Here is a 21,885-nt window from a genome sequence, read left to right as displayed (position 1 = left end):
ATCGCAAGACAAGGGTTGAATCGCGTGTATCTGGACCGGCATACTTTTGTTAAGGAATTACAAATTTTATGCCGAACCGGCATACTCGCCTTATGGGGCGGACTTGGCGTAAGTATGCGGGTCGGCATAACTTTGATAATTCTCTTCACAAAGTTATGCCGGTGGGGGGCAAACTTTCTTCATCACAACACTTGCACATAACACAAATTGGTTCTACACTAAGCCCCATTGTATGATCCTATTAGCAATCAGCCTTTCCATGTAAGCACAATTACATTGTGAAATATATTTTGGTCGAGTGGCGTATGTTGAAACACCATAAATTTTCGGTGACTCTTTTCTGATTACCTAATAATTGCAAGAATTTAGTTCGAATCAAGCTTTTCCGGTTGAGAAGAAGTATGCACTTGCTCCGTGATTCTCCAAGAACCAATAATTTGTCTAACCATCCAATATGTCGCTGCTAATCGTTAAATTGGTCAAATCCTACTCTTGACATAGTAGGCATGGATCCACTTTATCCATCAAGCACTTTTTATGCGGACCCGGATAACTTTGTGAAGGAATTATCAAAGTTATGCTTGATCCGATACTTATGCCAAGTCGCTCATTGCATAAGTATGCCGGGTCCGCATAACTTTGGTAATTCCTTAACAAAAGTATGCTTTAGGGTCCCGATAGCGAAATTTAAACTCGCTTGCGAATTTTTTTTAAAATTTTGCCTCGCGCGTGGGTTCGAACACGAAACCTATGGGTGTTAGCCGAAGGGCAAATTTTAAAGATTTCAAATATGAGGGGCAAAAATTTAAAGACCACCCAAAGGGAAGTACGGCGAACTTGCCCCAACTAAAATTGTAAACTTTGCTGTATTTTAATCATTTTTTGCACGGATTGCCCTTCTTTTGGGGTGGTCTTTAAATTTTGCCCCTCATATTTGTGTTCTTTAAGTTTTGCCCTTGACTGATACCCGAGGTTAAGGGTTCGAACCCCCGCTCTGTGCATAAAATAAAAAAATAATTTCGCAAGACAAAAAATGAGGAGAGTTATGGATCCAGCATACAATCCTTAAGGAAAAACCAAAGTTATGCCGGAGGGGGCAGACTTTGCCTTGAGACATTTTTTTTTTTTTTTTTTTTTAAACTTTTTCAAGGCACTTTTAGTTAAGGCATACTTTTGGTTATGCCTTAATTAAAAGTATGCCCATAAGGCATAGTTCCTTAAGGAAAAATTTTGCCCCATAAGGCAAAACTAAATTATGCCTTGAGGAAAGTTATGCCCCCCTCCGGCATAAATTTAGTTTTTCCTTCAGGAAGTTATCTTGGGAGGGCGGACTTTGCCTTGAGACTTTTTTTTTTTTTTAAAACTTTTCAAGGCACACTTTTTAGTTAAGGCATACTTTTGGTTATGCCTTAATTAAAAATCTGCCGTACAGGCATAGTCCTTAAGGAAAAGTTTTTGCTCCATAAGGCATATAACTAAACTATGTCTGAGGAAAAGTTATGCCCCTCCGGCATAACTTTAGTTTTTCCACAAGGAAGTTATCTTGAGGGGGCGAGACACTCCCTCCCGCCTTGCGAAATTATTTCTTTATTTTATGCTTGAGCGGGGTTCGAACCCAAAACCTCGGAGTATCCAAGCTAAGGGCAAAACTTAAAGACCACAAATATGAGGGGCAAAATTTAAAGACCGCAAATATGAGGGGCAAAATTTAAAGACCACCCCAAAAGAAGGGCAATTCTGCATAAAACGGCAGATTGGTAAATAGAGTCCAACCTCTAAAATAGAGCTTAGTCTCTCCATGTTAATTGAGGCCTAAGGTATAGCCAGTAACGATACTAAACGTACTAGCAATGACTTTTGAGGAATTATTAATTCAAAACTTCCTATCACTAATCGTTCTACAGTGTGCCATCCATTATATACTGGCAAGTTTGGAAGTTGAGGTGCCCTGCTGGATATGGTGGTGAACTTTGCAGAAACACAGGCAGTTCTTCTGGGGGGCAGCATGGTGTGCTTCCCATGTAATTTAGAATAATAAACAACTATAATAGTGGATTAATTAAAGTAATATAACATAGGTCAGGGGTATTGGAAAACAACACCAATATTCAATTTAAAAGCATGTTAATATTATAGATTGTAGTCGCATGTCCAAAGTTTTAATATATTGAACATTTGGCAACAAATTCAACTAATTTATCATTATATATAATTTATCCCCGATTTGCATGCAGACCAAACTACCCTAAGTGCTTTATACTTGCCATAGTTTTTATTGAATCAGATTTTTCCAAAAAGAGCCAAAAAAAAACAAAAAACAAAAATAGAATGTGACCTTTAACCAATAGCACCAGGGACGGAGCTACCCTTGCCCGAGGGACACCCCTTTGTCGGAAAATTACATTGTATAGATTGGTGAAATTTTGATTTTATAAGTGTTGATACCCCTTAACACAAGCTGATGGTTTAGCGCAGTGGTTAAGGGGTTGCTAAACTTGCCTAAGGTTGTGTTTTCGAATCTGGGTAGCAACGCAACTATATTTTTTGACACCCCTTAATATATATCCTAGCTTCGCCACTGATTATAGCACTATCATGAAAGTACGCAAAACTGATCAATAAGTTAACAAGGGGAAAGAATGAAGAACTAGTATACAACAGTTCAAATTTACATCTTTGAAGATCTACAACATAAATAAATAAACACAAGACCCTCCAAGCTGCTGTTTAACTCATTGCTTTTATGAGCAAACAAAAGGGTTGATTTCCTAAAAGGGCAGCATGCCCTGATAGAGATACATATGGGTGTATATATATAATATACTACAATTACTAGGTTTCTTTCATACACTACTGTTCGTCACCCGCGCTTATGGAATTTAACCGCCTTAGTCTCTGGTCAAGCTCTGCCATAACCGCCGGTTCCTGCTTTTTCCTCTGTCTTGATATATTAGTGGTTGTCATAAAACCAATTTGATCAAAAGCAACCTGAAAAGAAAAAAATGTCAAGAATATGGTTAATTTTCGGGGTTAAATGACTCATTCAAAATAGTTGTTTTAAAATAGATTGACATTGTTCAAGCCTAAAATGGTCATGTAGAAGACATTATGTTGTCCCTACCATTATATATAAGTGTTTAAGTTCTGTAAACGAACAATATAGATATTTTTAACCATCAGGTTAGGTTAAACAACACGTAACTACAATCAGACCTCTCTATGATAGTCATCCTATATAACAACATTTCGCTATAACGGACTAGCTTTCTTTAGAACCGACTTTCATATTATGTTATATTGTATGTTTTCCATAACAACATCTCGCTATAGCAGCTAAAAATTATTCGGACAAATGACACCATTATAGAATGTATATCGTTAAAATAGATATCGTTATTAAATTGAATTCATGGTGCAAAAATTCTTTATAATCAGTAAATATAACTTAAATTCTTATGCATATTAAACCAGAACACTAAACTCTGTTGGCAAAACCATTATATGCCCGCTTAATCCTTAAATAGGTACTTGAAGATATGAGCATAACAGTGTTATAGCGCAAAAAAGCTCTAAGGTCAGCTGAGGCTTTAAGCACAAAGTGCAAATAAAGCGCGGGCTTTAATGAAAAAAGGCGCAATGGAGCAAAAAGACAAATATATATATGGTTAGACCAAGACTAATAACAAGCATGAATGACAAATATATGTACAAAGAAAATGTAAAAACATTACACTAAAGTGAAATATCAATTATCTAGTGTCAGCTCTTCAAGAGAAGCTCATTGGCAAGGAAAAGTATGTCTTAGAGCCTTGATGATGGCATTGAAGCGCATATAAAGCCAGGCGAAGGGCTCAACATGTTTTGAGCTTCGCTTCAGGGCTTAACCGCGCCTTTGACAAAACTGGAGCATAATAGATAGAACAAGAATCTAGTGAGAAAATGTTACCGTCAACAACTCATCAGGATCAAAAAGTTGATGTGTGCATCTCTGGATGATATGAATTACATCCCCAACATGATGGACCGTCAGCAACTCTTCTTCGTTCATCTATTCATTGGCATATCATAGGACTTATCTTAGCATTTGATATTCATTTCTAAGCTAATGAAAAAAAGTTATCATAAATGCATGACATTAGAAAGTATTTACCTTAAAAATTGCCAATGCCACATGAAATAGAAGATTTGCACCTTCATTGAAAAGGACATCCCAGACCCGCAAGGTCGTCTGTAATGAAGTAGCAGATGGAAGAATTATTAACCAATATAAGCTGGTGTTTTCAAATGAGAACACACAGTGCATGGTCTTTTCATAGCAACTCACATGAGAAAATTACAAAAATGGTCGGGTAGGTTCAAAATAGTCCCTTAAGTATGCGCTTAACACTTTTGGTCCTTTAAGTTTGCCAAAAGCTAACACTTTTAGTCTCTTTTAAATATATACTGAACTCAATCTGCTAAGATTTAATGGGGACTATGGAAAAAAATAGTGGGAACTCACTTATAGAGGTACAATTTTTGTAGTTTCCGCTATTTTTGATTCATTTCTCGAGTCTGGTGCAGCTTTTTGCGGTGTACTTTATGCTATTTTTTATATCTTTTTAGTGTAATTTTTGTGTTGCATATTTTAGAATTTGATAGGACTTTCTTGGTGTTTATAGTTAAATCTTTTTTTTCGTACTATTTTCATCAAATCTAACAAATAGAGTTCGGTAAATTTTACAGAGACTTAAAATGTGAATTTTGACAAACTTAAAGACCAAAATTGTTAAGTGTATACTTAAGGGACTATTTTGAACTTACCCTCGAACATAAGGGACCATTTTTGTAATTTTCTCCAACTCACACACACACACAAAGAGGAGAAAGAGAGACTAAATTTGTTGACCTCAGAAGGCAAGCTTTTTGCGAAAAGGCAGAGAAACCACTCGGTGCAAACAAGAGAAACATCGAACTCCAGCGCATCCAAATGAGCGGCTATCCTGTATTTCTCCTCATCGGTATCAGAAAACAGCAGAATTTGTAAAAAATAATCTATATTCATCCCAAAGGCAAACATCTGGAACAGATATGAAGTACCTTGAAGCTTTTTTGTTTAATAGATCCTTGAACACTCTTTGTTCGACATGGCATCCAGATAAGTTCTTATTATAACAGTCACTGACTAAGACATTCTCTAGAAGGACAGCAATCATCCAGAAAGCCTCTTCTTCAGTTTTCATCACCAGCAATAATAATGCTGCAACATAGTTCATTCCCTGCAGATCGATTTAGACCAGATCGACATGTCAAATATTAGTGAAGCAAAATGACTACTTCTTGACGTAGTTTTCCACATCTTTTGCTCTAAGTCAAATACAATTGAAGTCAAATTTATGTGCAAAATAGTTTAAAACTGCGAGGAGTTGGATGCTGCATGCATTTCGTTTTACAACCTAAGGCAACTATGCTAAGTAGGCATTTGGACATAAAATACGTGATATTTTTTTTAAAAAGTATAATTTGAAAAAAAGGATTTGAAAGTTGAAGTTGCGTTTGGACATGCATTTAACTTGAAAAGGTAGAAGTTTAGGGTGGAAAAATTTCACAATCCACTTTTTCAAACTTGAAACTCATCTTCAAAACATTTTTCAAAACATCAGTCCAATGTATAAGCAAACGTAGTATAGAAAAAAATAAAAAAAATCATGTCCAAACGGGTTTATTACTAGTTGAATATTTATTACTTGAGATGTGCAATAAATCAATTATAAAGCCAAGCATCACCTTTATTACCGACATGTACAAACAGCAGTGAACTTTTAACCGTCTAGTATTTTTTAAGAAAGCAGAAATTGGATTGAATAGTTTAGGCCCAGACAATCATGTTTAATTGATAAAATACATGAATTTAAAGCAGTGCTAATTGCTCATCAACTGCTTTCACTTCTATAGTAGCCGACTCTAACTGAATTGTGACTGGAGTGTACTTGTATGATTGATTGATATTACAATGTTCCCCAAAATGCATGATTTGATCTGGTTAGTGCGTTGAATGACTTATTTTGCATCTACCATCGAGTATTTGTTAATTTATCTCATAATTTTATGTGAAAAACACTATTTGTGTCTAATTTAACGATAAAAAAGAACAATACTAACATCTAATTCTTATGCAGAGATCTCGAAGTAATAACTAGGTTAAACAAAATGTGACAGTGAGTAATATTATCCTTTCGTGTCTTTTTCCTTTACCAGTTTCGCATATTTCTTCATATCTTGAACAATTTTTTCTTTATATTAAGATTTCAAGAACATAAACATCAATAGCCTGATTTAGTGCAAAGGCCTAAACTACTATTTTTAGCTCTAAAAGTATGCCAACAAGTCAATAAAGAAAGAGAAAGTGATAAGTTCGTAAAATCATGTAATTCTAGCTTAAGATTTGCTAAAATTTTGAGGTATTTCATGGGTGTATCTAACTTATCTTATCATATTTTTGTAACAAAAAGAGAATGATGATTTATGGAATTAAAAAATGCTATAAAGAGGTCAGCGTCAAAAATGTATAAATCCAGGAGAGCTTAACCCAAAGAGGTTTAAACAAGGAAGTTGTGCTAAATAAGCAGTAAGCATTAAAATTCATCCTTGAGCATTAGCCTGTTTTGATTAATGTTGTGTCAGTGTCTACCACACGTTGAACAACAGAAACAAGGGACTTTAGGAGATTCATGGTCAGTTTTGAGTCTCAAGCGAGAAGGGTGACGTGGCTTAACCATAAAAGATTCATAGAGTTTAACACTTCTTGAATTGAACAAGCCTAGAACATACGGAAGGGAATCTCAAACTTAGAAATACTCAAGTAAGCAATCCAAATTGAGAGAGAACATTCAAATAAGGGATCCTATCATCTCACGCATGTTAATATTCAATTTTAATGAACAAAAACTCTTGTTCAAAAGCTGAAGTTGATTTGTTAATCCTAATAGGACGATACTCTACTTGCTACTTCATTACTTAAAAAAGTTAGTGCGCTTAACAGGGCAGTTAGTCATGTCAGAGAGAAGCAAAGATATATTCATTTTATCAACTTTCACATCAAATAAAAGTATACACTTAATATAATAGAGCTAAAAGGCTAAGAATTTGCATTGTAGAATAAAATCAAGTGTTGAGCAATGAGAAAGAGATCTGAAATGGTCTAACTTCATATAACATATCTATCCCTATAAGTCGGGCCTATTCTAGCTTACTGAAATATCCTTCCGTTTCAATTTATGTGTCTTACTTTCATTTTTAGTCTGTTTCAAAAAGAATGTCACTTTCTACATCTACACTTTGTATCCAACATCTTACATCGCATACTTAAGACTACAAGATTCAAAAGGCATTTTGGAATATTACACATATCTTTAGCTTAAGACCACAAGATTCAAAAGTCTTCTTTACTTTCAAACTCCGTGCCCAGTCAAATTAAGGCACATAAATTAAAACGGAGGGAGTAGTAGTATAGAACAAAAGGAAGTTATATAATTGTGTGTGAAAAATGACTGTATGATATCCCCAATAAAGCATGGAAGCTAGAGAATATATAAAGGTGATGGGGTTACAAAATAATGTCTTTGGCTAACATAAATATTCAGATCATCTACTTAGAAAGAAAAAAATAGATCTACCTGGCAGTAGCCAACATCAGAATCACGGAACGAATAGGCAACAAGGACCCGTCTAAGGGCAGCATGACCCTCAGCAGTGTCCAACCAGGGATGACCAGGAAAGGTTCGCGGAAGGTCCTGTAAGAAAAAACACATTGAGATAATAATAAATGCGGTGATACCAAAACATAAAATATAATATATCTTAAAATTTTCTACATTTTCAACGTGTGAATCTCACTCTAACTAAAATAAAGAAAATAGAACCTCCCAGACTTTAGTTCGCAGACAAGGAAACATCAGTATAAAGGAAACATCAGTATAAAGACCCTATAAAGCTATTATTGCAGTCCGCAGACTGGAACTTTAAAAGAGCACAAATGAATCTCTCTCTTCAAATATTATGGCAGCATATATACAAACCTGTGCAGAACCATATGCAGTTAATCAAACAAAACTAGAAAAAGAAACTCTAGTGCCGTTCTGGCAAGTGCGAGTAATCGTTTACTCAATATATCTATCAGGACTCGAGATGAAGGTTGGCCTTAGAATCTAAAAGATAAGACAAGTTCTAGCACATATACCATAATAATTAAACTGGGAAGTAAGGCAGAAATAAGCAGTCAATCCTTGGAAGCTGACATACAAGTTATCTCCCAAAACTACTGGCTGAATTTCTAACTTTGAGCTCGTCACTGATTTATGATTTATCCATACCTACCCTTAAAGTTGCTCCATAAAGTAGATACCACTGTGAGAACTTAAACAATTAGAACACTGCATAAGACGGTTTCTTTTTGCAATTCTATCTTCTCATTTTTCTTTGTTCTTTCTGCATCAAGGGTTTGATGAGGTGATTCAAAGAGGACATACTTAAATTCTATAGATAAGTAGGCAGTCTTAATTACTCAAAAAAGTATCAAAATGAGCAGTGAATTTACCATCTTCCCCTTCTCTTTCTCTAATATGACCAAGAAATGGCGAATTACTAATCCAACAATATAATCTGTAGAACGAGCTATTTTAAAGCATAATAAGTACTTCGTCTTCTCAAACTTTTTTACACTGGAGCTTTTTTTTCAGCTACATAACCATCTTCCCCAGTCCTGTAATTAGCATAAACATCTTCAGAATCCATCGTGATTTAAGCTAAAAACTATGCCATACTAGTGAAACCTTTGAAGCTGCAAAGCTTCCACACACAACTTTCTCTGCCCCAAAAACCTATGTTATTATATCTCATAACGTCCTATGACTTCAACCTGTAATAAAGTGACAAATTTCACATCTAGAGCATCTATGAACTATGACCACAGAAAATATCCATCAAAAGTATCCAACAGGTTATCAAAACATCAAGTCTCAACATAATGCAAAAACTAACCAAGCTATAAAAGAACTAACATCAAATATATCACAAAAAACATGCTCAGGAATAAAACCAAATCTTTCATCTGAATCTCATAAGGGATCAATCAGCGTTATCAAGGGCGAAAAGCGCAAAAAAGCTTTAAGGTCCCTTGGGGCTTTAAGCGCAAATGAAGTGTGGGCTTTAATGAAGAAAGGAGCAAATGGAGAAAAAAATACAACTACGTACGTGTAGTCCAATACTAATAATTATAAGCATGAATAACAGTATATGGACAAATAAATTGAAAAAAGATTATGATAAGAGTGAAATATCAATTGTTTAGTGTCGCCTGTTCAGGAATTACACTCATTGGCAAGGAAAAGTATGCCTTAGAGACTTGATGACGACACTTAAGTGCCCGCTAAGCGAAGCGAAGCGGTCAACACATTTTGAGCCTTGAGTCAGGGCTTAAACGTGCCTTTGACAACACTCTTAAGCACACCTTTGACAACACTGAGAAAATAGCCAACAAAAGAATCCAACAGGTTATCAAAACATCACGTCTAAACATTGAAAAAACTAGCAAAGCCATAAAAGAACTAACATCAAATAAAACACTAAAAACATGCTAAGTAACAAAACCAAATCTTTCAGATAAACATCAAGTCTCAATATAATGACCAAGCCATAAAAGAACTAATATAAAATAAAACACAAAAAACATGTTCAGTAACAAAACCAAATCTTTAAGATATACATCAAGTCTCAACATAATGCAAAAACTAACCAAGCCATAAAAGCACTAACATCAAATAAAACACTAAAAACATGCTAAGTAACAAATACAAATCTTTCAGATAAACATCAACTCTCAACATAATGCAAAAACTAACCAAGCCACAAAAGCACTAACATCAAACAAAACACTAAAAAATGCTAAGTAACAAAAACAAATCTTTCAGATAAACATCAAGTCACAACATAATGCAAAAACAAACCAAGCCATAAAAGAACTAACATCATACAAACCACAAAAAACATGCTCAGTAACAAAACCAAATCTTTCCTCTGAATCTCACAAGGCGTCAACATAACATTTGAACCAAGAAACTCACATGATCAATCTGTTTAGTTGCAGGTGTAACCTTATCCTGTACAGCCTTCGTCAAATCCTCATAATAACTTTCCGGGGCGGTCGATTTCTTCTTAGCAGCTCCAGATAGTGAAAACCAAACCTTAGGCCTTAAAACAGGTGGGATACCTTTCCTAATTAGCTTCTTAAGTGTAATTGCATTCACCAAAGCTGAGAATTTTAAGGATGTTTTTAAGGTTGATGAAACATGAGTTTGTAAATACCAATTAGCACCTTTACTAGCTTCTAATGCCCACCAAACTTTCCCTTGTTCCCTAACTTTTTCCCTAACCTCATTTAACACATTAACATCATCAACATTTCCTTCAACAGTAAATCCATATAGATCTTGAAATTTTACAGTTATTTTTGCCCTTCTAGCATGTATACTTGGCCTCAAAATTGGAACTTGAGATTGATATTCAGTTGCCATATCTCTCTTACTATGAGTTCCATACATTTTTATGGATTTACACAAAATAATGGTCACTTTTTCAAGTTTAAAGATTGAATCTTTTCACAAATGGGAATCCAAGAATTCAAAGAAAAGCCATTTTTTTTAGCATTATATAGCAAAAATTGAATCTTTTTAACAATGGGTGTTCAAGAATTCAAAAAAAAGGCCATTCTTTGAGTATTAAATTGCAAAAATTGAATCTTTTTAACAATGGGTATCCAAGAATTCAGAGAAAGGCTATTTATTTGGTCATTAAAATGCAAAAAAAAACTGAGCTTTTTTGAAAAATGGCTATCCAAGAATTCAAAGAAAGGTCATTTTTTTAAGCATTAAATTGCAAAAACTGAGCTTTTTTTGAAAAATGGGTATCCAAGAATTCAAAGAAAGGACAATTCTTTTGGCAAAAAATGCAGAAAGAAACTAATAAAAAAGATGTGGATTAACATATAGATATATCACAACCCTTAAAATGAATATAGAAACACAATAAGAAAGAAAAAGGATTAAAAAAAAAAAAAAGGAAAAAGGTAAATAGTAAAATGATAAAGTTGGATGATGTGGAGAGGGAGGATTCAAATGCAAGGAAAATACTCCCTCTGGGACATTTGGTAGAATGGTTCAAATGTTAAAAAAAAAAAAAAAAAAAAAAAAAGTTATTTCAAATGTGAGGTAACTTTTTTATTGAAAAAAAAAAAAGATTTTGTGGCCTTAAAATAGAGAAGAGACGATTTTATTTGAGTAAGTACTGTATTTAATTCATTTTATTTGTTTCGGTAAATATTCTCTCAGTTTCATTTTATGTAAATCTATTTCTTTATTAGTCCATGTCAAAAATAATGACCTCTTTTTATATTTGAAAATAATTTACTTTTATATAATGAAATATAACTACATAAAATATATATGACTCATTTAATACTATAAATTTAAAAGTATTCTCATCTTTCTTAAATTTTGTGTTCAGTCAAATGGGTTACATAAATTGAAACTCTCATTCATTTTTAATATGAGGTAACAGCTGTAATACTTAGTTGCCATTTGAATTTGAGATGGAAAAAAAATATGGCGTTTAATGATTATTTAACAGGAAACACTGAAGAATTGGTTATTTGCTTTAGAGCCATTTATGCCAGGGCAATTTATCAATTTTAATTGGGAACCTTTTTATTTCATCACAATGTATCTGCGTGTTCCACTATTAAAAATCTCTATTTTCCCATTGAATTTCCTACTTAACAATTTTCAATGGCTATTTTTTACTGAACGTCAGTGAAAAAATTTAAATAGTAGTGTTTTCACAAGGAAAATTAAGAATTTTCTCAGCGTTTTAATGAGAAACTGTTTCCCATAATGCGTTTTTCCAGTGAGCTGGTTCAGTAGAAATGAGGTGGAAAAATCATATTTTATAGCACAAATTTCTCACTGAAAGTCGGTGGAAAAAACCTCTAGTTCTAGTAGTGTTCGTTCCGATAATATCTTTCCACCATTTTGATGTAAAAGTTATCCTGAAATTAGCTAATACCTCAATCAAATATGGGATAAAGTTAATCCCAAAATTTATTCCGAAATTATTATCCTTGTTCTATGTACCAAACGACCCTAAGAGTTTAACTTATATGTGTGGGGTCAAAAAAAATTATGTGATGAAATTATTAAAAAGATATTCTTGTGTAACTCTTCATGAAATGTGAGGTTTATGATGTTGAATATAAAACGGGTTATTTGCTATTGCTGATAAAGGTGATTTGATAGTGTAAAAATTATTTACTCTATCAAGATATATAAGTTAAATTCTATAAATACAAGGGAGTCCTAAATACAATTATGCGAGTAATAAATTTAAAATGATTTTAATTTGTGTATACTTACAGTAACATATAACAGGCTTTAGTTTGGGTTTGGCCGAACCCTCAATCGATAAGCTAGCTCAGCCCGGACTATTTACACTAGATCGATAAAGGAATTATTGTGATTGAATACGTTCAAGTCAATAATAAATATCGAAGCACGTAATCGAGATGAACTTGAGTGAGATTTAGTGAAGTTTGTATTTTAAATTCGATATAATTATTTAATCAAAATTTATTAAATATAATTACTAATTATTCAAATTAAATTTGAAACTTACAATTATGTTTGTAAAATATTCATCAAGTATGTTCGATGAATATCTAATTTTATGGTACCATATAAGAACTTGTTTATGCAAGCATTTATACCTATCATAATGTAGAAATCTCTTAGAAACCACATCTAAACACATATTTCTATAACTCTTTTATCTCACTATAAAAACTTGTTACAACTAATTATTGTGATTATATAGTACTATTTTATGGTATCTTCAATTGTACAAAAAAATATTGTTCGTTGTGGCTAAAAAATTACTATTACTAAAATAAATTTCAAACTACTGATTATAAACAATGATTATTTCTGAAATTTTATCATAATAATAAATTTGTGGTTATACCATCTCGTCATGCCAAATAGTTGTAGCTATTGAGGCAATTATTGCCACAACTTTTTAGTACTCGAAGTAAAAATTATTATTTAGCTACAATATTTGTTTTTAATAACTTTTTGTGGCTAAAAGGTTAATACTGCTACAGTAGGTGTCAAGTCATGGGAATAATTAAGGGAATTTGGCACGGGAAAACTACGTATATATACATGTTAAGGAGAAATATTTACGAAACGTAACGATAGTTTTCCTTATTTACAAAACATAACGATATATTACAAAACATGACGGATTTTCATATATTTTTCGTTTTTATTTTTATTTTTTTTAAAATATTTTTATTTTTTAAAAAATAATTTTTATATATATTTTTTAAATATTTTTTTTTTTTTTTTGCTCAATGGCTTAAAAAATTACCTCATATTTCTATGTATGAAAGTTGTATGAAATGTGTATGTGTGAGCAAAATTTTTAATATAATTTTCATATACAAAATTTTGATAAAACTTTAAGCCTTGAATATTGTATGAAAATTGTTACAATGTTGTTGTAGTTGTATTAATTTTCCGTAAATCTAATATGAAATTTATATACAAACAATGTGAATGAAATTCTAAGTCTTGAGGAAGATATACACATTTCATACCATTCTCATGCATAAAATTTTAAGCATAATGTTTAAGCCTTGATCAAGATATACACATTTCATACGTTCTTCATACATAAAATTTGAGCGAACTTTTTAAGCCTTGAGCAAGATATACAAATTTCATACACAAAAATTTGAGCGATTATTTTAAGTCTTGAATGTTGTATCAAAGTTATATACAATGTTGTTGTAGTTGTATTAATTTTACGAAATCTAACATGAACTTTATACATGAAAATGTGAGCGAAATTTTAAGACATGAGCAAGATACAAATTTCATATTGTTTTCATACACACAATTTTGAGCGGATTTTTTAAGCCTCTGAACGAGATATACACATTTCATACATTTTTTCATACACTAAATTTTGAGCAAACTTTTTAAGTCTTCCTTATATACACATTTCATACAACTTTCATACATAAGTTTTTGAGCAAAAAAAAAAATATTAATTTTTTAAAAAATAAAATAAAAATTTAATTTTTTTTTTAAATAAAAAAATATTTTAAAAAAAAAATGATTTTTAAAAAATAAAAAATAATTTAATTTTTTTTTTTTTAAATATAAAGCATGTTTTGTATAGGATTTGTAATGTTATGTTTTGTAAATATAAAACTATCGTCACGTTTCGTAAATATTTCTCCTTAAGATGTATATATATGTCAAAATTTGGCATGTAATAACACAGAGACATTATTGGCATTAAATAGCAGCCCTTTATAATCTTGGCACTAAATAGCCAAAATTCATGTTTTGGGCTATTATTTTTGTATTACTTGACCAATAAACTTGCCCGAATTTTCACATTGAGTGATCTCTCTCCATTTCCTCATTCTCTTTCCTTACCTCTCCTTAAATTTCTCAATCAAAATCGTAAACCCATCAAAATACATCCCAGATTTTTTGCTATATTCATATCAATCCAGTAGCTGATTGCTTACTTTTTGTTTGCGTTATTGAATCTTAATTTCATATTAAATGTTCTTTTAAATGGCAAGAGGATTAAAAGTCTTCAATTCACCCAAAGTATTAAATTAAATTAAATACAATGAATGGAAGGGAAAATTTGGAATTGGTCCAATGAAACATTAATGAGTTGAACGTTGGTTGGAACATAAAATTGACACATAAGGTGAATGTCATGTGCATTACATCAAATTGGTTGTTGATACTTTGTTTCTGATATAAAGATTGTATACATTCTTATCAATTATAATGTCTTCACAACATGTATATCTAGAAGTTTGTCTATATCCAATTCAAAGAATGTATACACGGTGCTTCACAATTCCCAGAATGTATACACAGTACTCTTCTTCTCCGTCGAATTCCCAGAATGTATACATGGTACTTCACATTATATATCAGAATGTATACATGTTATTTCTCAATATATGTCAGAATGTATACACGATACTTATTAGTATACATCGGTATGTATACATGGTACTTCACAATATACATATCAGAATGTATACATGGTACTTCACAATACCCAGAATGTATACATGGTACTCTTCTTTTCTGTCGAATTCTCATAATGTATACATGGTACTTCACATTATCTATCAGAATGTATACATGTTACTTCTCGATATATGTCAAAAGGTATACATGATACTTCATAGTATACATCAGTATGTATACATGGTACTTCACAATATACATATCAGAATGTATACATAGTACTTCATAATATATACATATTAGAATGTATACATGGTACTTCACAATATATACCAGAACGTATACATGGTACTCTTCTTCTGGATCGAATTCTCTGAATGTATACATGATACTTCATAATATATCATGATAGATTTTCGATTTTGATCGGAGAAATTTAAGAAGATGGAAGAAAAGAGAGTGAAAAAATGGATGAGATATACACAGTAATGGAGAGATGGAAGAAATAAGAGGGAGAAACATTGAAGAGATTTCTTTACTGGAATTTTCTAGTTGTTAGGCTCTTTGATCCCTAATTTTAGGGATGTCTCGTAACAAAATATAGGAAAAAAATTGTATCCCTAATTTTAAGGATACAACAACTTGAAATAAGGAAAAAGAAGGATATGCTCCCCTATTTTTGCTTAGGCAAATTGCAAATTCAGCTACGTAGTACCAATTCTTTTAGGCCTAATTTTTGCTAAATACTCTTGGGTTAAAAAAATGCCAATCTTATCTAGAACTTGTATCTTTGTGTCAATTTCCCAAAAATTAAAAGATCATGATAAAAAACACACCTCAAGTTTCACGTTTTTGTGATTTTTTCCTACCTAAACTATCAGGTGTTTCTGTTTCCTACCTGAACTATCACCAACTATTTATCAAAACACACCTGAATTATCAAGTGTTTGCGTTTCCTACCTCAACTATTATCAACTATTTATCAAGACACACCTCGACTAGCGCTGGAAACTCACAAAAAATTGATATTTTTTTACCATTATCTCTTCTTTTTTTTTTTAAAAAAAAAAATTCAATTAATTCCTTTAATTATCCACATGGACTGCCATTTGGCACTTTTTTTTTAAAGAATGTACACCACACACCATCAGATACTAGTCGATGTGTGTTTTGAAAAATAATTGGTAATAGTTTAGGTAGGAAACGCAAACACCTGATAATTCAGTTAGGAAACTCACAAAAAAATGATAATTGTGGTGTATGTTTTACCTTTATCTCAAAAATTTGTTAAAAAATATGTGGCTATATCATTTAATTATTGCCAAAATATTTTATAACTTGAAGCAACAAATACGTATTTAACTATAATATCTTGTTTCAAATAATTTATTATGGGTAAAAGATTGCTCTTGCTACAGTTAGTTTCAACTCGTAGCAAAAATTAATAATTAGCCAAGAAATTCTGTTACAGCAAAATATTCGTGGCTATATCATTTAACTATTGCCACAAATATTAATAACTTGAAGCAAATATATTTATTGGCTACAATACTTTGTTTCAAATAATTTATTGTGGCTAAAGGTGACTATTGCTACAATAAGTTTTACCTCGTAGCAAAAAATAATAATTAGCAATGCAATTTTGTTATAACAAAATTCGTGGCTATATTTTTTAACTATTGCCACAATGTTTTATAACTTGAAGCAAAAATATTTATTGAGCTACAACATTTTGTTTCAAATATGTATTGTGGCTAAAAGGTTACTATTGCTACAGTTAATTTCAACTCGTGGCAAAAATTTATAATTGGCTACGAAATTTTGTTATAGCAATAAAGTTGTAGCTAATTAAGTAATAATGTCCACGATTTTTAGCAATTGTGGCAAAATTGAAGAATTAACTTTGTCAATTTAATTTTTGTGGCTAAGAAATTTTACGAATTTGTAGATGGCCACGAAATTCAAATTTTTGTGGCTATTACTAGGTACTAGCCATGATATATAAACTCATAGCTAAGATTTCGTAGCTATATATGCCTTGTGTTGTAGGGGATCCTCCTTGGTCTTTTTACATAACATTCTCGGCTGCCTCCGATCCAGTAGGTCGGTCGCCCTCTAGCTAGTGACTAGCCCAGCTATGGAGCTAGGTGTGCATGCCCCGCCACGTCGAGACTCTCTTTCGAAGTGAGATACCGGCTTTCATAAGAGGGAAAGATCGAATCCTATAAAAATTCCACCTTTATTGGGTTTTCAAACGATAGGCTCCTCTTACATTCTTTTTTACAAAAGAAAATTCATGACTCTTGATTCCATTCATTTCTTTTATTTCTTTTTATTATTATTTGGAAGGAGCAAGCTACTACTATGATAGACATATATTAAAAGAATCATAGGACGAAGGTCCCCTACCCAATCGTGTTATTTAACTGTCAATAAAGTAAATGAGCAATAAAAAAATAAATTCAAACATGATTTACTGGTCAACAAAGTAAAATGACTAATAAAAGATTTGAAGTTAAATATTAATATAAAAATGCATGTAAGCGGGCCCTAATAGTATATTGTTATAAAAAATACTCACTGAAACGATGGATAATGAGCTACTAAAAATCATTAGTCAATGTCATGTTTCAACGTAAGGAAGATATTTTTTTAAAACAAAGACTTTGTTTACTGGGTCCTTTCTTTGACAAATTATACCAATCTGATAATAAAATATCCTAACTTTTTTGTATAAAACCTAATATCTAATTTGAATAGTTTGAATAGGTTAACCGTCTGAACCCTAATATCAACTTCAGGTATATGCAAACAGAAGCAGATTCAAGATTTAAAGTTTATGAAATCGGTATATGAAGCACTGGATAGGATGAATAATTTATACGTACTAAACTAATTTCTCAAGACAATTATAAAATTTAGGCCAAAATTATTGAATTCCGCCAAATTCGTAACCCATATTATCCGTCACAAAAATGCCCATGCACCTTCAAAGGCACGATGTGCAGCTTGGATATGCATAATCCTAATTCATAGAATTAAAATCTCTGTCCTTCAATATTTGAGCAATCTCACTTATATTTCTTGTAGATTCTAAACAGGAAAAGGGGGAAAATTTGATCATGTATCATTATTCGAAATTGTATAATTGTGCCTACTATGAACTTTTTTCCTAATATTACCCAATCGTTAGAAAACAATCTCATTTTTCTCCTAGACACTTGTCGGAGCTCCAATCAGATACTAATTTTAAACTCTAGTCAAAATTTGAGGGACAAATTGGTGCTCTTTAAATTTGAACTCTTTCCCCTAAAGAATTTGGATACACGTGGAGTTCATCCACTTCAACCTGGTGCTCTTTAATGGAAAAAAGAAGGGAAAAGGGCCCTGTACTATTGGAAAAGGGTTAAATATACCCCTCGTTATATTTTGGGTTCAAATATACCCCCGCCGTTATACTATTGGTTTAAATATATATATCCCTCCTCCGTTAATGTTGTCCAAGGTGGACATCCAATCCTACGTGGCTCTAACATTTGATGAGGTGGATGCCACGTCAGCAATCTTGACTATTTTACCTCTCTATTTGTTTATCCACCACCACCATTGCTAGCATTTCCGCCACCACAACAGAACATGACAACTTGGCCTCTTACCATGTATTTTTACTCCTTATCTTCATACTCCATACCCCAGGTGACCATGAGTTCATTAATTGGATTACGAGCCAATTTGCTAACAACATACACATAGATAAATTAATAAACATGTAACATCGGATAAAATTAAACAATTTCTAATATCAATGGGCAAATTAAGACCTCTTTTCCTTCTAGAAAAATCCAAACGGGACAAATAGAGTGGTGTTGACATGGTCTTACAAAAAAACAAAAAATTTAGCCGTTAGTACGCAATCAAGCCCTAATATTATTTAACTCTTCAACTTTGAGCTTATCGTAGTATGAAGATGAGTGGATATATCTCTCTTTCAGTGTCACTATCTTTTTCTTTTCTAATAAATAAATGGAGCTATCACTTATCAGTGATTGCTCAACTATTATTTTTCAAAAGAATCTGTGTAATTATAATCCTGCAACAATTTTTTAAAATTTTTCACCTGCTATTTGATACGGAGTCCGCAACTTAAATGACCCAAAAAGTAACTGTAGGGACCAAAAGAACCCAATAAAAAAAAAGTTATCAAAGTAACCTTTTGCGCACTAAATTAGTGAGCAATAGGACAAAACTGCAAATTTAGATTTAAGTCCTATTGCGCACTAATTTAGTGCGCAATAGGGGTTGTATTTCGTTTTTTTTTTTTTTTTTTTTTTCAATTTTAAAGTTTTGAAATTTCACGTTTTTCTATACTTTGACCAAAGATTAGTCATGTTTCAAAACGCCGGAATATCAATATTTTATATAGAACCTGATATCTTTTTCTGCGAACAAGAATGTAGGCTCAATACATCAAGTATACGTAAACGTTTGGATCGTCGTTTTAGGGCTTGTAAAGTGCCCCGAAGTAAGTTTTGTTTGTTTGGAAACTTGTTGTCTTTAGGTTTAAGTGTTTTATTTTATAGCGCAGTTTTGATTTAAGCGTTATTAAAAAAAATGTTTGAATAACGCAGTAAATTAATGCGTTATGCAAGTCCCATAAATTTTTTATCCAAAGAGACTGGATTAGTTATATTAATTGGTAAGATAAAATTATCAAATAATGAATGAGTATAGGGAGAAAAAGTAGTTGTAGATTGGTGAAACTTTAAACGGTCATAACTTTGTGCTCGGACGTCGATTCAAGTGATTTTTTTTTATTTTACGTATTTTTGTGAGATCTAGCCGCGCAAACTGTAGCAGGGCGGTTTGGCGGGGCCCAATTTTTAGAAATACCTCTTTTTTCCCGTCCAATTTGAATTTTTCCCCAAATTGGTGCACAATTTTTATTCATCTTTAGTAAAAATCTAGTCATAAAAAATATATTTGAAGATGGAAATCCCGTGGTAGTGATGTTTTGAATGTCAATTTCAAGGTTCGAAATTCAATTTGTGAAAACAAGTTAGATGGCATTAGTGAACTTTATAAATAATAAAAAGTGTCTACATTGTCACTCTCATCAACTTGGCTTGGTGGTTTAGCCATTTCTTTTTATGCCAACCACCAGGGATCAAACCTATGTGGGGGAGCATTGAGAAAACAACTTGGGTGCATGATGCATGGTTTAAGTAAAAATTAAGTATACTTTTTGCGTATCTATTTCTTAATGATAAATATTATTTTACTCTTTGTTATCTTATCGTATATAACTAATTCGCGTGACATCCTAAACAAATTATAAATAAAACACTTAAACCTAAAGATAACAAGTTTCTAAACAAACAAAACTTACTTCGGGACACTTTACAACTCTTAAAACGACGATCCAAATGTTTACGTATACTTGATGTATTGAGCCTACATTATTGTTCGCAGAAAAAGATATCAGGTTCTATATAAAAGATTGATATTCCGGCGTTTTAAAACATGACTAATCTTTGGTCAAAGTATGGAAAAAACGTGAAATTTCAAAACTTTAAAATTGAATTATTTTTTTAAAAAAAATACAACCCCTATTGCGCACTAAATTAGTGCGCAATAGGACTTAACTCTAAATTTGCAGTTTGGTCCTATTGCTCATTAACTTAGTGCTCAAAGATTACTTTGGTAACTTTTTTTTTTTATTGGGTTATTTTGATCCCTACAACTAGGGGTGTACATGGACCGGGTTGGTTCAGATTTTTTAAACACCAAACCAAACCAATTGTGTCGGGTTTTTAAATTTATACATCAAACCAAACCAATAAAATTCGGTTTTCAACCTCGGATTTTCTTGGGTTGTTCGATTTTCGGTTTTCGAGTTTTTTTTTCGGAATAGTCTTGATACAAAACATATAACTTTTACTTCAAATATTTCTTTAGTCCTAGTAAGATATAACTATACAATTAAGGTGTCTCTTAAGAAAATAACACAAAATGTGAGAAGAGTGATGACATTGTATTAAAATATTCAACAAAAGCTAATAAAATCGGTTAAAATAAATATTGCTATTTAATAAACCATAAAGAAAATGACCATAATCTAAAATTACTAAGTCATGCTAAAATAAGTACGGCTAATAAGTATTAATTACATGACAAAGAAAAAAAACTTAAGTTATGTTTTTTCACTCTCTAAATAAATTATGCAAAACTAAAGAATAGATATCCAACATTATTGTCATTCCTAGTGGTAAATTGAATTTCTTTGTTAGCATTAGTGTTGAGTTGGTTTTTTGGTTTGACTTTATTTGAGTTACTAACATCCATAGGATATAAAACTTATTGACATTCAAAATTCTAAAGTTCAAACAGTAATATGATAATATATAAAAAACTAAGAAAAAAATTTAAGAAATATTTATAAATTACATTACAAATAAATATTTTTATGTATAAAATATTTAAAAATTGAATCCACGTAATGTCGGGTTGGTTTGGTTCGGTTTGACTTTTTTTTAGTTAAAACCAAACCAAACCAATTATGGTTTTAACACAAACCAAACAACCAAACCACAATGGGTTTTTTTTCTCGGTTTATTGATTTAGTGCGATTTGTGCCAGGGGCTTGTTTCCGCCTTTACCCCTACACCACTTTTTTGGGTCATTTAAGTTGCGGACTAATTTGATACGTGTATTGGATTCGACTATATAAGCAACAACAAATTGATGTTTCTATACTCTTTTATGAATCAACTTTATGCACCTCACTGTACGA

General features: G+C 32.0%; 1 protein-coding gene across 1 annotated transcript; it reads right to left on the bottom strand.

The window, feature by feature from the left end:
• Positions 1-2,602: 2,602 nt before the first annotated feature.
• On the bottom strand, positions 2,603-11,061 carry LOC132031102 (uncharacterized). Its single transcript, XM_059420968.1, has 7 exons — positions 10,101-11,061; positions 7,656-7,772; positions 5,080-5,258; positions 4,889-4,982; positions 4,151-4,228; positions 3,947-4,048; positions 2,603-2,988 (listed from the first exon to the last, which is right to left on the bottom strand). The coding sequence occupies exons 1-7, from the start codon at positions 10,575-10,577 to the stop codon at positions 2,851-2,853; spliced, it is 1,185 nt and encodes a 394-aa protein (XP_059276951.1). The 5' UTR covers positions 10,578-11,061; the 3' UTR covers positions 2,603-2,850.
• Positions 11,062-21,885: the final 10,824 nt, after the last annotated feature.

The sequence above is a fragment of the Lycium ferocissimum genome, chromosome 9 (assembly GCF_029784015.1).
Source record: "Lycium ferocissimum isolate CSIRO_LF1 chromosome 9, AGI_CSIRO_Lferr_CH_V1, whole genome shotgun sequence".
NCBI classification, from domain to species: Eukaryota; Viridiplantae; Streptophyta; class Magnoliopsida; order Solanales; family Solanaceae; genus Lycium; species Lycium ferocissimum.
The sequence above is the reverse complement of the archived record's forward strand: the minus strand, read 5'-3'. Positions and strand labels throughout refer to the sequence as shown.

What these genes read in the sequence shown, in the direction of transcription:
- LOC132031102 (XM_059420968.1), bottom strand. Translation starts at nt 10,577, where the DNA reads ATGTATGGAACTCATAGTAAGAGAGATATGGCAACTGAATATCAATCT. An exon ending in CTGATGTTGGCTACTGCCAG is followed by an intron (nt 5,259 to 7,655) that starts GTAGATCTATTT and finishes ATCGATCTGCAG; the next exon opens with GGAATGAACTATGTTGCAGC. An exon ending in ATCCTGATGAGTTGTTGACG is followed by an intron (nt 2,989 to 3,946) that starts GTAACATTTTCT and finishes TTTTCTTTTCAG; the next exon opens with GTTGCTTTTGATCAAATTGG.